The sequence below is a fragment of the Gossypium hirsutum genome, chromosome A06 (genome assembly GCF_007990345.1).
Source record: "Gossypium hirsutum isolate 1008001.06 chromosome A06, Gossypium_hirsutum_v2.1, whole genome shotgun sequence".
NCBI classification, from domain to species: Eukaryota; Viridiplantae; Streptophyta; class Magnoliopsida; order Malvales; family Malvaceae; genus Gossypium; species Gossypium hirsutum.
The window spans coordinates 4,103,084-4,117,974 of NC_053429.1; the positions used below are offsets into that span (position 1 = coordinate 4,103,084).

The 14,891-nt window shown below is 29.1% G+C and overlaps 1 protein-coding gene across 1 annotated transcript; it reads left to right on the forward strand.

Annotated features, from left to right (window-relative positions):
- Positions 1 to 11,364: 11,364 nt before the first annotated feature.
- LOC121230322 (cyclin-D4-1) lies at positions 11,365 to 14,239 on the forward strand. The gene is made up of 6 exons (XM_041114906.1): positions 11,365 to 12,086; positions 12,247 to 12,333; positions 12,427 to 12,525; positions 12,626 to 12,833; positions 12,966 to 13,090; positions 13,788 to 14,239. Exons 1-6 carry the CDS (start codon positions 11,745 to 11,747, stop codon positions 14,019 to 14,021), a joined length of 1,095 nt encoding a protein of 364 aa, XP_040970840.1. The 5' UTR covers positions 11,365 to 11,744; the 3' UTR covers positions 14,022 to 14,239.
- Positions 14,240 to 14,891: the final 652 nt, after the last annotated feature.

Consider the following 14,891-nt stretch of genomic DNA (forward strand, 5'->3'; position numbering starts at 1 on the left):
GCATTATATTGCCTTTATTCAAGATTTGACCCCTAAATTATATCAGTTTTTTCATAGGGGTGTCAATTATTTTGGAATAAACCTCAAAATTAGATATAAACTTTGATTTACTATGCAATTTGATACATAAAGTTTGATTTGGTGCAATTATACCGATAAAACTTTGATTGCGGTTCAGCTGTATACATAAAACTTTGATTTCAATTTAACTGTACATATTCAAATTAATACATCATTTATTTATATATTAGATGAATATAATAATTTATATATGAAATATGTAAATGTAAAATTATTCTATGTTAATACTTGTATTAATAATTTCTGAAAATTGAATTAAATAAATAATTTAGGTATAAAATTACACAAAATCAAAATTTATGTAAAATTATTGATTGGAAGTTGGATTTCGGACCCTTGATGAAAAGTATTGTCCCACTCAAAGATTTTGTCTCTCACACTCCAAAGAAAGCATTGGTTTATGTAAATATGACCTGCAAGCTCGCGAAAGAGGTTTTGTATTATTAAAATCGACCAAGGCTTAAATGTCTTACCTTAGCAATACTAACACCCCTTCCGTGAGCTTGCAAGTCATACCTAGCCAAGTGGTACCATATATGTTAAGGTAAGGCATTTAAACATTGGTCTATGGTTAGATCCCCTGCAAACGCAACTTGCATACTTAATATTTCTAATAATATCAACACCTATCTCATGAGCTTATAAGTTGTATCTACATCGACCAAGACTCTCCTTGACTCCAATTAAGTTCTCCTCAGAATAAGAAGACAAAACTCCTGAATGGAACAATACTTTCCTATAAGGTTCGAAACTAAACTCCTCTCAGCAATAACATTATACATTTGATTAAAATTTATACATAATTTTGAGTGCGATAGGCATACTAATATCATATGAATAGTGAATATGATCCACCAAACTATTTCATATTGGGCCATATATGAATTTGGAAAAATAAATAAAAATTAAAAATTAAGGCCCAATCTGACCCAACTCATATAGTAGTTTTCCTTCCATGGCCCATTTAATATATAAAAAGATTGGATTTTATTTGATACAACGATGAGTCGAACGTTTAACCAATAAATCATAATTTATTTATGTATTTTTAATCTCTTTCTTCACATTAATATGTTGATCAGTTTTCAATGTGACTAATTGATTTAAACAACCACATATTTAACCAGCATTAAGTGGTCTTTTTAATAAAATAACAAAAAAAATGATATTTTTATTTAAGTTTGATTATGTTTTGATTATTAATTTGATAAAACATTATAATAAACAATTCCGATAATTATTTGAATGTATTAATATTAATTTATTTTTTAGATTAATTAAAAAAATGATTTGAGTGATAAAATATTAATAACCTTGTGTTTTCTGGTAAAGCTGAAAGCATATTAATTGGACTAACCTCTCCTAGTGGAAGCTAATGTAAGATTATAATTTTGGAAAGCAAGAGCTACTCTTTACCTAACATGTTACAGAAACAGACAATATATATGTACTTTATTATATACTTATATAGTACTTAATAAGACCCAAAGAGGCAATGTTTAGACAAACATATAAGAATAAAATGGAATAAAAAATAAAGAGGAAAGTAATAAGAAGACAAATGAAACCAAGACATGGATGGGCTCTATGAACTAAGAGGGACTTTGATTTCACATCCAACATCCCACCAATAACCTTTGCCTGCCAGCCAGGTTGGTTTGGCAGCTGCACCATTTTCTTTTTTTATCAATTCACAATATTTGTGTTATATATATATATTTTTTTATTTTGGGTTAAACATAATTACAAATTATACAAATAATGATGGAAGTTACAAATTATACAAATAATGATGGATCATTGTTTGATACGGGTCACTAACAAAGAAGTTGTGATGGAGGAGGGGAGTGCCGGTTCACATTAGAGAAGGAGATGTTGTCTTGAAGAGATGGAAAGAGGAGGAAGGAGAAGGTAGTAATGATGATGGGAGGAAGAAAGATCCCTTACTTTTTTGTGTGACCAGATTAATATAGTGAGTCATTTCTTATTAGTAGTGTTGTATGGCAGTATCCTGCACGATTGTATGGCCTGGTCAGGTGTTAATGTTGTTATAGGTCAGTTATCATCATGGTATATGTTGCATGATCTCGCTTGTGTCATAGGTTGCCCTGCTCTAGCACTTTTGTCCTTGAGATTGTACTAGACGGTTAAGCCCATATAATCTTGCAAGGAGTGTATCATGAGGGGTGAATTGTGGACCATCCGCATGTTAGTTTACTAAGGCACCCATGAGGGGTCACTTGCGGATCATGCGATAGCCTACCACGTGCCCTTCTCTTCTAGGGGTATAAGAATTGGACTTTGTACGTGAACATGAGGTACACGTGATATGTCATATGTCACTATTTGGTTATTCCGTCAGTTTTTAACAATACAAATGAATAAAATTTTTAATAGAAAAAAATTAACTTACTCTTTTGATCTGGCGTACAAAGATCAATTTGTTCATTGTATGAGTTGAGAGAACAATATGCAATTCGACTTCTAGTACAAAAAACTCTATGATACTTTTACCAATTTTTTTTTTATAACTTCACCCATGTATTTATATAATTACGAAATGCAAACAAAACAAAAGTGAACAAACAAAAAAGTAAATTGGAACAGCCTCCTCCATTCTTGTACAGGCAAATGGTCCCCATATTCTACTGTATAGACTCCCAAAAGCTAAACCGGTATGCCCCTTTTATACTATATTATATACACACATGCATATGTATATGTATATTACTTTGATAAAGAGACATAGATTAAGCCAAGACATGTAGACTTTGCCAGCTCAAATCTGGACTAACACCATTTAACTAATGTTAATGACTCGTTAAGTTGGTCAAATTAGAGAACAAAAAGGATTATTAAAAAAAAAAGTATATATATTACACGAGAGGCACAAGGGCCATGATCATAGATCCACGTGGGAAATAATATTTTAAATGGACGGTGGTGGTAAGTATGAATAGTGGAGACACCGGAGATACGGCGGATGTTGTGGATGCTTTGATGGCGGACCACGGCGTCGTTTGCAGGTATTGCACATGCCTATGATGACCAAAATAATTCAATAAACCCAATGTGATCACACTACGAAACCTTTTCTCTCTTTTTTTTTTGGTCAAATTCTAATTTTGGTCCCTTTGGGATTTAGTGCTTGTATTTTAATTTGGTGGGTTATTATGATTTGGTACTTGAATTTGGTTTTGATGTTCAGTTTAGTACCTAAGCTTTTTTCAATTAATACTTGAGTTTTTCTTTGTCTCATTTAAGTACCTAAGATTGATTTTGATGTTCAATTTAATATTTGAGTTTTATTTGTCCGAATTTGGCACTTAAATTTGGTTTCAATGTTCAGTTCAATACCTAAGGTTTTTTTTTCCAATTTGATATTTGGGTCTTTCTTTATCCCATTTGAGTACCCAAATTTGGTTTCAATGTAGTGTCTATGTTTTTTTTTGTCCCAACGCATGCTAAAATTCATTAGACTAGATGATGTTTGATCTGTGTACCAAATTAAAAATTTGAAATTAAACTCATGTACTAAATGACATTATTAAGCCTAATTTGACATAATTCAGTCCCTTTATTTTTAAAATTTCTTAGTTAATCCAAATACTTAATGGCATTAACTATTCCAGGTAATACGTTAATGTAATTTTTTATCTTAAAAATTTCCCTTCCAACAATAAAAAAAAAATTGTCAATATCAACATTGTGTTAACTAAATTATATGTAATCTAAATGTAGATATTAAATACCAAATTTGAGTATAATAGAGGGACTAAAACCACAATTTAACCTTTTATTTTAAAACTTAGTATTGATTTAAAATGACTATATATGGTCTTATTTTTCTTTTTAAAACATATGGTCTTCTTTATTTTATTTAAAATCACTAGATATGTTTTTTTTAATGGGGTGAATCTCAAGAACTTGGATTTGAGTTTATTAGGAAAATGGATTTTTTTAAAAAATATTGATTAATTAGTTAAAACCCCAAATGGCCAAAGCACTAGTAAAACAAATATTATTACTAATTTAATCAAAGATTAATTTGTTAATAGAGTAAAGCTACAATATTGATCTTGAATCTTGATCACTGTTGATTCCTTCATTTTTAGTTAATATTTATCATGTATAATCCGTGGATTTAGCTCTTGTACTTTAAGTTAATCATTTCTAGTTGTTGTATTTTTAGAATTTTAAAACTTTAGTCTTGACCAAACGATATTTATTAAATTCTTTAAGTTAAGTTCTTCTATTTTTAAAATTTGATGCAACAAGCATACAATCGCATGTGTAATATCATGTCACTTTGTTATTTCCAAACATTACTAATAAAAAATCACTTAATGGATTTTAACTTATGCAAAGTACAAAGTGTTATAGGTTTCGATCATATCTTCTTTTTTTGACACAATGGCTAGAACTACCCATAGTCCCTTCTCAACCCAAAAATAAAAAGATAACGTGTTTTAGTGCACTTGAACCCACCTCCTCCTACATTAACAACAATCGCTATACCAATCGAATTAAAACTCAATTTAAAAATTAATTTATCTCTAAGCAATTACACGACCGACCAAACATGCATGGAATTGGGAAAAATTAAATATTATTAGTAGCTGTGACAATGAAAAAGGAGATTCAGTCAAATATGTAAAAATATTGGAGTAATAAATCTAATCATCTGCCCAACATTGGGCATAGTAGCATCAACAAATCAATAAATAATATATGTATTTAAAAAAAAGATAGATTTTTATATTATATAAAAAATGTAAAAATGAGTAAATTGATAGGTTAAATAAAGAAAATGTGTAGTGGGAATGGCATGACACTCTGTTAAGCTCGGATCTCAAACAGCAACCCCCCAAAGACTTGCTTTTAGACCAAACAATGTGAATTTTATCTTATGAGATGCTCTCCCCTCACGTACTCCTTTTTAACTTTGAATAATTATTTATATATAATAAGAAAATAATTAAAAATTAGGTCCTCTTTTCATGTCACATTGATGGTATGAAAAAGTAACACGTATCAAAATTTATTATTATAACTAATATTTTTATATTTCTTTTCGAAATCAATGTATTCTCGTCGTGAGTGCTCTTCGAAGAGGTAAACAACTGACTAAGAAATATGTTCCATTTTTTATGAGCGGAGATCGAACTCTCGACCACATGATTAAAGGAGTAGGTGACCAACTATCACACAACAAATCATATGATTACCAACAAATATGATATTAATATAAATTTATATGAAAAATTAGTTGGCATATTGACAAATAGAGTTTTTAGACTTTACAAGTAACGTTTAAAGAGTTATACCGCAAAAATAATCGATTATTATTTTATCCATTGATGGTAAGGTTTTTTTTATTAGTATCAATCAAAGACATGTGCTGATTTTTAATCTTGTTTGTGTACCAAACAATTATATATACATGTTGAGGGAAGGGAGAGGCCGGACTCAAACTCTTAAATAGTGGATGTATTGTGCTTGAGGTGTCTATGTTTAGTTTTATTTTTAGATTTTGTCTCTTAACTATGAGAAGAGTCAAATCAAATTCACAGAGTTCTGGAAACATCTCGTGACCAACGAAATGTGAGCATTTGGTCTTAATGGGATTCAAACACATGCTCATATATCACATTAGTGATGAAAACACTTTCACTTAGCTAATTAGACAAAACACCACAACAATAACATCAAGCATAAATATCTCGAATACAATATATACACGTAAATGTTTGAGTGTTTATTGGAAAAACAAGGAAAAGAAAGAGGGAAGTGGACATATGGTGTTTCGAGACTAGCAAAAAAAAAAACTGACATAACCCATATGGGTGAAGTTTATATTTTCATTATTTTTGAACCCAGTAGGAAGGAATTTTCACTGCAAAAGGTGGAAAAAGGTAAATTTAAAGAATATTGGGGAAGAGGGAAAAAGGGTTAGAAATTTGTGTCGTTAAAGTCTCTTTAACAACTCATATGGTATGTTTTTTTTTTCTAAGCACGTCTAGCATCCTAGGTTAAAAATCAAAACTCATAGTCTTAATTAAGGGTTTTTCTTTTTACCGTTTGAACTGGTCTTGTATTTTCTGATGATCATCATTAGGTTTTCCTGAATTGAAAATTCAAAGAATTTTGTCGTCAAATGTATGACTATGACCATATGATATGGATTCGTTTTTGCATTTTTTTCAACTACGTACTTTCTCACCATTCTTTTTTTTTTTTTTGCTTTGAATGGCATTCGCATGTTGTCTCCGATGCTACTCCACAATCCATGCATTGAGTTCTTTTTGAAAAGAAAATTCAAGAATATTATTATTATTAGATTATCATATGTGTCTTTATTAATTTAATTCTATTAATTTAATTCTATTGCGGAGTTGTTTTTAGTATTTTTTATATTTGTTTTATAATTCATGTTGGGGGTTTACAACTGTCTCTCTCAATAATATCATCTCCGATGTCTAAATTTGTACTTAAAAGTGTAATGTAATTTTGCACAATTTATTTTATCTACACTAATATCAAACTTATTCTTTGATTATATATATTTACATGTGTGAGGATCAATCTACAAATGGAATAGAATAAATTAATTTTACCAATAATTACATTAATATATAATCTTCATTTATAAGGTACATATTATTTTAAATTAATTTGTTGCATTCAACACGTGTTAATCGTGCAGAAATAAGTTAATTTGAATTGAGATCAATTCCGATAATAGTCATTGATATAAATATAATTATAACTTCAAAAATAATATTTTATATCATATATCATATAAGAATACTATATAGTTTTTATTTTACATATATGATCTAAATTTAAGCACAATAATTTCTAACAACCACTTTTTAATAAAACCCTAGTTTGTCGTTCAAACATTAAATTAACAATTTTTTTTATTCATTATTCATTACCCATTTCTTTTTTACCAAACAAAACTTAAAAAACTTCATAGATGGAGTTTTAAAACGTCTTTGCATAACTTGAAATATGAGTTTTAGACAAATGGAGCTGTAATATGATAATGCGTTATTGGTTGCTGTCAGTAATAAAATGATGGAATTATAGTTGATTCATGGAATGCTACACCAAGAGTGAGAAGTCTGAGTACGTCATGTGCCGAGATCTTAAAATGAAGTTGCGGATTGCATGGCTAAAATTGTCACCCGACTTGCTAGTTTACAATTGTTTGTTGCTCCTCTAGAGACAGTGAAAAACATTTTACTAGAGGATTGTAATAAATCCTTGATACGATAAAGATGATAAATGAATATATTCGCATAGTTGTTATTTTTTTTCTATGAAAACTTATAGAAAATTCAAAAAACTTTAAAGCAAATAGATATATATATATATATAACGTGTTGAAAGTTTTGAGACCTGAAAATTTGTAAAAACATGCAAGCAAAGAAAGGAACATTATTAATTATAAGAGTACAATAACGTAAAAAACATAGTCGAGGGGCATCTCGTTAATATGGGATATTAGAACATCTAAGAAACGAAAATATCAAGATTTGGACCAACTTTTATAATGTTTTTTTTTCCTCCTTGATCTCTACAGTTTTTGTAAGACTTTGAAAAGAAAATATATTATTAGTCTTTGAGACATATTTATGTTTGCTGTTTTTTAACACCATTACCTAGGAAGTAAAATTATGACATTTAACCCCCAAAGGACCAAACACAGTCTTATTTGACAATGTCTGAAAGTGCTTATTAATCACAAAGTCCACTAAACCCTACAACTAAATGCACCTATTTGAATTAAAGAGTAACTAATTATCCAAAATCTAAACAGTCCTTTGCTGAAAGCGATAGAAAGAAGAATATATATATATATATATTTAATGTTGTTTTGGCAGAATCCAAAAGAAGAAGACGCTCCTAAAATTTGAAAGAAAAGCTAAAGTTCATGTCTTTTGTTGATTCTTTGGCCAATAAAAAGACAACCCTTTAAAATTTTTATTTGCCCCCTACAAACAAAGATGGAATTGTTGGTTGATTTTTAGATGATTTCTGTATGAATTCATCATTGTGATTCTACCTTTTCTGGTCATCACATCGTTTACCTCTTCCATGTGTGACATGTTTTTTTTCTTTTTTGTTCTATATTCGGTCTGAGACCCGATCAAACAGGGCTGAAGCCAGAAGTTCATCTTTTGGGAGAGGGCAAAATTGAAGTATAAAATTTTAATGGGGTCAAAATATAATTTTATCTTTTTATATGCTTGTCATTTTAAAATTTTAAAGGGATTAAACTGAAATTTTTCGTCTTTAAGGGGGGCAAAATGTATTTTTACTATTAAGATAACTTGTAATTTGCCATTTTAGGAGTCGTCTATTATTAAAAAAATCAAATAAATTCAAATTGTAATAAAGTTAACAATTACAATATAAAAATATCCATTTACTGGACAAAAGATTTCGTTTACAGAACTATAAAAACTTTTAAAATATTAATTTTGTTAAATAATAAATGTTAATTCTATTCTAATTTAACTTTATTTAATTTATTTTAATAATATAAGGACTAAATTGATCAATTTACTAATAAAGGGACTAATACAAAATTAACTATATTATAATTTAATTTTAAATAATATTAATTTTCAAAATAGTACTTTGATAAGATTCATCGACAAATTTATAAGCTGTTTCTGACATTGTTTCATTAAATGCTACTTGTACACCTTTTTAATCACCATAGAACTTAAAGATTCTTTTCTATATAAAAATGAACGTTTAAGTCAGAAATATAAAGGTTTCCACAAGTCCCCTTACCATATCATAAAGTTCATTTTAGTCCTTCTACTGTGAAAAAGAACGTTGTAGTCCCTATACATTTGAAAAGCTGATATTTTAGTCCCTTCATGTCAAGTTTGCTGTTAATGGAATGACATGACTTAATTGTAACTGACGAGATTCTAAATTAAATATTAAATTAAATTTAAAAATTAAAGAATAGCTTCGAAGAATGAGTAGAGGTAATAAATTAATTTTGCATTTACTTCAAATTGTTTTCAATTTTGATCCTTTTTTTATTTTTACATAATTGTTGGGTTTAAACCATTTGTAGTTTGGTCCACATCAGTCATCATTAAGTCACTTTATTCCATTTGTTTTCAAGATTGGTAAGCTTTTTTAAAAATTTTATTTAATGTTACGTCAATAACCATTAAACTACGTCATTCCATTAACAACATAGTTAACGTGTGGGTATTCATCTTTTCAAACATACAAGGACTAAAATTTTTGTAGAGGGACTAAAATAAACTTTTTGATATGATACAAGGACTTAACATAAGGTTTTGTACTTATATAGTAGATCCATCACATGATTATGATAATACTTATTAAACAAATTACCATAAATTTAGTCATATATATAACCACAATTTTAGGAAATTAACAAACTTCCTTTTAGAAAATTAAGCCAAATAATAAGCATACCAATTGTTGTATTAATTCTAATTATTCAGTCAACGCCTTGACCAAATACCAAAAATATTTCCTTTTTAATTTTCCGTACAAATTACATGCACTAAATAGTAGGAAATTTGTGGATAAATTGAAAAATTAGAATCCAAGCATTTCAAAGTTATTTTATATTTTAAAAAAAAATTACTGATTAAGTCTTAGTTTGTTGTTAATGCAGAAGGACGTAAATTTGAGTGTACTAAAGCGTATTATTCTCCTATTTTTGGGCATGCCATGTATATTTTATGGTGACGTAAATGGAATAATTTTTAATAATAGAAATGAATGAATTTTTATCAAAAAGATTAATTTATTTGTTAATCCAATTAAATGAAAGGAATAAAATACAACTCTACTCTTTAACACGTGTATATTACTTTTGCCATGAATTGAGCTATCTAATTATGCCATAAAAGTTTTAAAATAAAATAAAAGATCATAACTGAAAGCGTACAAAAGGGGAAAATATTTTATACTTTTTGTACCGTAGAAAGTACGTATAAAAGAAAGTCCAAAAGTACAGTCATAATTTTACAAAGGAAACCGATGCTTTGAATCGTAGACCGGAAATTGAATCGACACGTTTCAGCATGGGAAGAAAAAGACAGGGTCAGGTTCAGTCCTCGATTGGTTACTTTTTTTCACAGTAGAATTATGGTCTTGTCCTTTCACAGTGGTTCAATTTACAAAACTAGACCCGTCGTTTTCTCCCCATCCTAGTCTCGGGGTAAAATGGTAAATCTACAATTGTCTGAGCTGCATCTATCTTATGGAAATCAGGGCCCCAATTGTTCGATGGAAAAAATTGTAAAAATATAATTTAAAATAAAAGTAAAAATAACAAAATGAGTAAAAGTTAGGGACTAAATATATCATTATATCTTTTTTAAAATATAGGTAAAAAATAAAATATTTTTTACAGGAATATTTTTATATAATACTTAAAATTACGTATAATTATTTCTCACTTTTATATAAGAGAATAAATATGTACTCGAGTATAAATCTTTTTACTCTAACAATAATATTAATGCCAGTCATACTCGGATTTAATTAGCATTTTCATAAGAATCTTCAGTGGTATTAAATACTACTATTTTTTTCACAAAATAAGTTGATTTTTCTAAATTAAGAAACTTAATGAAATAAAATTGTAAAGGAAATTAATAAACTTTGTAACACATTATTTACTAAAATAAAAAATCAATGTAAGGAATTCAAATTAAATTTTAAAATTTTATTATTGTTTTAAAATAATAAATGTAAGTAGAAAATAAGTATATAAGAAAACTAAAAAAAAAATCTATAATCGCATTAAATCTAAATTAAATGAATTTTCAAGATTCATGACTGTTTCTTTCAACAATGTTGTTTTTAAAGTACGAACATATATTCTCTTATTTGAAATGTAATTTACGTTACCATTACATCTAACAGTTTTTTTTAAATAATCTCATTTAGATTTTGATTATATTTGTTCTTTTTTACACAATGCTTAAAACTACTACTCATAATCCTTCCTACAGTCAGGAAAATAATGCGCTTCAACACACTCTCAAACTCATATCTTCATCAATTAGCACATCCATTATTATTTTAATTTCAAAGAATTTTGATATAAGAAAATGGATTTTCATCATTTATTAATAAACTCTAATGATTATGAAAGGAGAAAAAATAATATAATGAGAGCTAATTATTATATAATGAGAATCAAAAACAGACAAAAAAAAAAGGAAAAAAAACCATATTTCTTCAGTTTGCTGTAAACAAGTAAAGCAAAGGAGGCTCAGAAAAGCACTAATGGGTGACATCTTAATGTACAGTCACAGACAATAACCCTTCTTTCTCTCTTCTTCTTCTCTTTCCTATGAGCAAAAAAATAAAAATAAAATAAAAATCTTGCCCTTGATGTCCATATTTTGCGCTTATAATTCTCTCTCTTGCTTTTTACCCTAAAAAAGGCATTGATTTTGCTTCTTAAGAGACCACCCCTCTTCTTCCCCAAGTGTTTTTCAAGCCTCGGAGAGTGAAAGGAGATTGCTTCAGCTTCACTCTTGAGAATATCATATTTGTTTTTACTTACCCTTCTTCAATTCTTTTCACTACAGCCCCACGTTCTTGTTTGAGATTTTGGTTGTGTGTTTTTGTTAGCAATGGCACCAAGTTTTGATTGTGCGGTTTCTAGTCTTCTATGTGCAGAAGAAAACGGCAGCGTTTTTTATGATAACGAGTACTCTGGTTGGGTTGGTGGTGGTGAAGTTGAAGGGTTTGAGGGAGCAACATGGGATCATCATAGATATTATCGAAACTTGAATCAAAACCGAGTCTTTAATGGCCTTGATGAACATGGTTTGCCATTGCAGAGTGATGAATGTATAGCTTTAATGGTTGAAAAAGAACATCACCATTTGCCTAATGTTGATTACTTGAAGAGGCTACAAAATGGAGATTTGGATTTAGAAGCTAGAAAACAAGCTATGGATTGGATTGGAATGGTGGGTTTAAGTTTTAACTCATAAATCAATCTTCTTTTTCACTTTTTACAAAAATGGGTGCTTTTATTTCACTTGTTTTGATTGATTTGGTGGGTTCTTTGTTTGACCCTTCTTTCATAGGGTTGATTTGTATTTAAATTTGCCTTGTTTATTTCAACAGGTTCATGCTCATTTTGGTTTTGGACCTCTTTGTGAGTATTTGTCAATAAACTACTTGGACAGGTTTCTCTCTGCATATGAATTACCTGTAAGTTCAAAAAACCAATCAAAAACATGAGAATCTTTCGGCTTTTTGGACCATTCATTCACTTAATTGTGTATATAACATCTGATAATGCAGAAGGGTAAAGCTTGGATGATGCAATTACTCACTGTGGCATGTTTATCACTTGCTGCCAAAATGGAAGAGACTGAAGTTCCATTGATTCTAGATTTGCAGGTTAAAAAAAAAAAAAGAATTAATCAAATAATTTGTTTTGTGGGGTATAAATATAATCATCTGTTTGATCTGATATAGTTTTTTTGATCTATTAAAACAGGTGGGAGAATCTAAATTTGTGTTTGAGGCTAAAACTATACAAAGAATGGAACTTCTAGTTTTGAGTACTTTGAATTGGAGAATGCAAGCTATCACTCCATTTTCATTCATTGATTATTTCCTTTACAAGCTCAATGATGATGATAAAAGAATCCCACTTAGAAGCTTAATCTTGAGATCAATCCAACTCATTTCAAGCACAATAAAAGGTCCCTTTTCTCAATTCCTTACACTTTTATCTTTTTGGTTGTTCAAAGATCGAACCTGAGATTGGTTTCAACTTAAGATTTGATATAAATCTTTTGTGGTTCAGTTGATTGACTTCTTGGAATTGAATGTAGGGATTGACTTCTTAGAATTCAAGCCATCTGAGATTGCAGCAGCAGTGGCATTATTTGTTGTTGTTGAAGCCAATACAGTGGACACTGAGAAAGCCATCTCTATTCTTACTCACCATGTACTAAAGGTAAAACATTTTTGGTAATATTGCATTTTACCTCCATTACTCAAGAAAATGAGTAAATTAATACTTCTATGTTATATTAAAGAGTAAACATATCTTTTTGTTAAAAATTTTATTCATTTTTGTTGTTAAAAATTAGTCCGTACATATCTAGTTACTAGTTATTTTGTGTCGCGCAGATTTGGATGAAATTTTTATTAGAAAAAAGGATCAATTTACCTTTTGATTTAATATACATAGATTAATTTGTCCATTTTTTAGTAGAGAGGGCAAAATGCATCTACTCTTGGATTAGGAGTTAGATTGCATTTTACACCCTCCACTCAAATAATGGGCAAATTAGTCTCTGTATCTTAAATCAAAGAATAAACTGAACCTTTCTGTTAAAAATTTCATCCATTTATACCATTAAAAACTAGCGTGGTTGACTGAATAACCATACAGTGTATGTATGTTTCATGCTGACATATAGGAATCAGTTTTTTATAATAGAAACAAATGAAATTTTTAACAAAAGCACCAGTTTACTCCTTCAACTATTTTACTCATTCTTTTAGTAGATGGGACAAAATGCAATCTGGCTCATAATGAAGAGACTTCCATGATACTTTTACCGGTCCAAATATCCCAAAACTAATACAATGAATGGCAACATGTTACATAGATGATTGATTAAATTTATTTTGTTTTTGGTTTGCAGGAGAGAGTGATGAAATGTGTTGAATTGCTACATGAAGTGTCAATGGTTAAGTTAAGCAATGCATCATTGCCACAGAGTCCAATTGGGGTACTTGATGCAGCAGCATGCTTGAGCTATAAAACTGATGACACAACATCAATTGGGTCATTTGCAAATTCTTCACCCTCTTCTGTACATACAAGTCCCAATAGCAAAAGGAGAAAGTTAAATAGACCCTGTGAAGTGGAGCTTTAAAAACATCATAAATGAGGGATATATTCATAAAAAAGGAAAGAAAAAAAAACCCAATACTCCTATATGTTTTTTTGCTACTGTTACATAATAGGTTTGGGTGTTTTAAAGGGTTGAAATATGGAAAAATGAAGGGCAGCCATGAAAGTAAGTGTATGGAAGATTGAGAAACAGGGCAATGTTCATGCTGTTGGTATGGAGAAGAATCATAAGCTGTTAAATATTTGACTTCAAGACTGCTACAATTGGATTTTGAGGGGTGGGGAAAATGGGGGATGAAAATGAAAAAAAAAAGGGAAGAGTTTTTGCTGCTTTGTGAGATACACTATGTTATAGTTGAGTATATATTTTTTTTTAAGGAAAAGATAGGGAAAAATGAAAAAAAAAATAGTAGTATTAATATATTTGCATATATATGGTTTGGCTCATATAGCTATAAATTTTTATGTTACTGTTATAAGTGACAGAGCTAGAATGTTAATCATTGGGACCAAATTAAAATTAGACGTGCTACGTAAAAATCGATTTAAGCATATAAATAATTGATTCAAAAGAAATAGTATTACAAAAAATTTAGACCTTAGGGGACTTACTCGTATTTTTAAGAGGATCATAATATATTAAAAAAAAACTAAATTACAAAAATTTTAAACCTTGGGAAGGCAATAACCCTCCTGAACCTTACTAATCAAATAAATCTATAAACTAATATCGTATAAAATTAATGGCTTTTTTTTAAGCTACGACCGTTGTTATTAAACTATTAGTACACTTTTTTCACTTTAAAAAGTTATAAAAATGATAATTAAATTATTTGAGAGGTTTTATTTAAGTCATTAAGTTATTAAAATCGTAATATGGCTTTTCCTATTT

Excerpts from the sequence above, each read along its gene's own strand:
- LOC121230322 (XM_041114906.1), top strand. The coding sequence starts at position 11,745 with ATGGCACCAAGTTTTGATTGTGCGGTTTCTAGTCTTCTATGTGCAGAA. Across the intron at positions 12,087-12,246 it reads CTATGGATTGGATTGGAATG|GTTCATGCTCATTTTGGTTT; the intron begins GTGGGTTTAAGT and ends TTATTTCAACAG. Across the intron at positions 12,526-12,625 it reads CATTGATTCTAGATTTGCAG|GTGGGAGAATCTAAATTTGT; the intron begins GTTAAAAAAAAA and ends CTATTAAAACAG.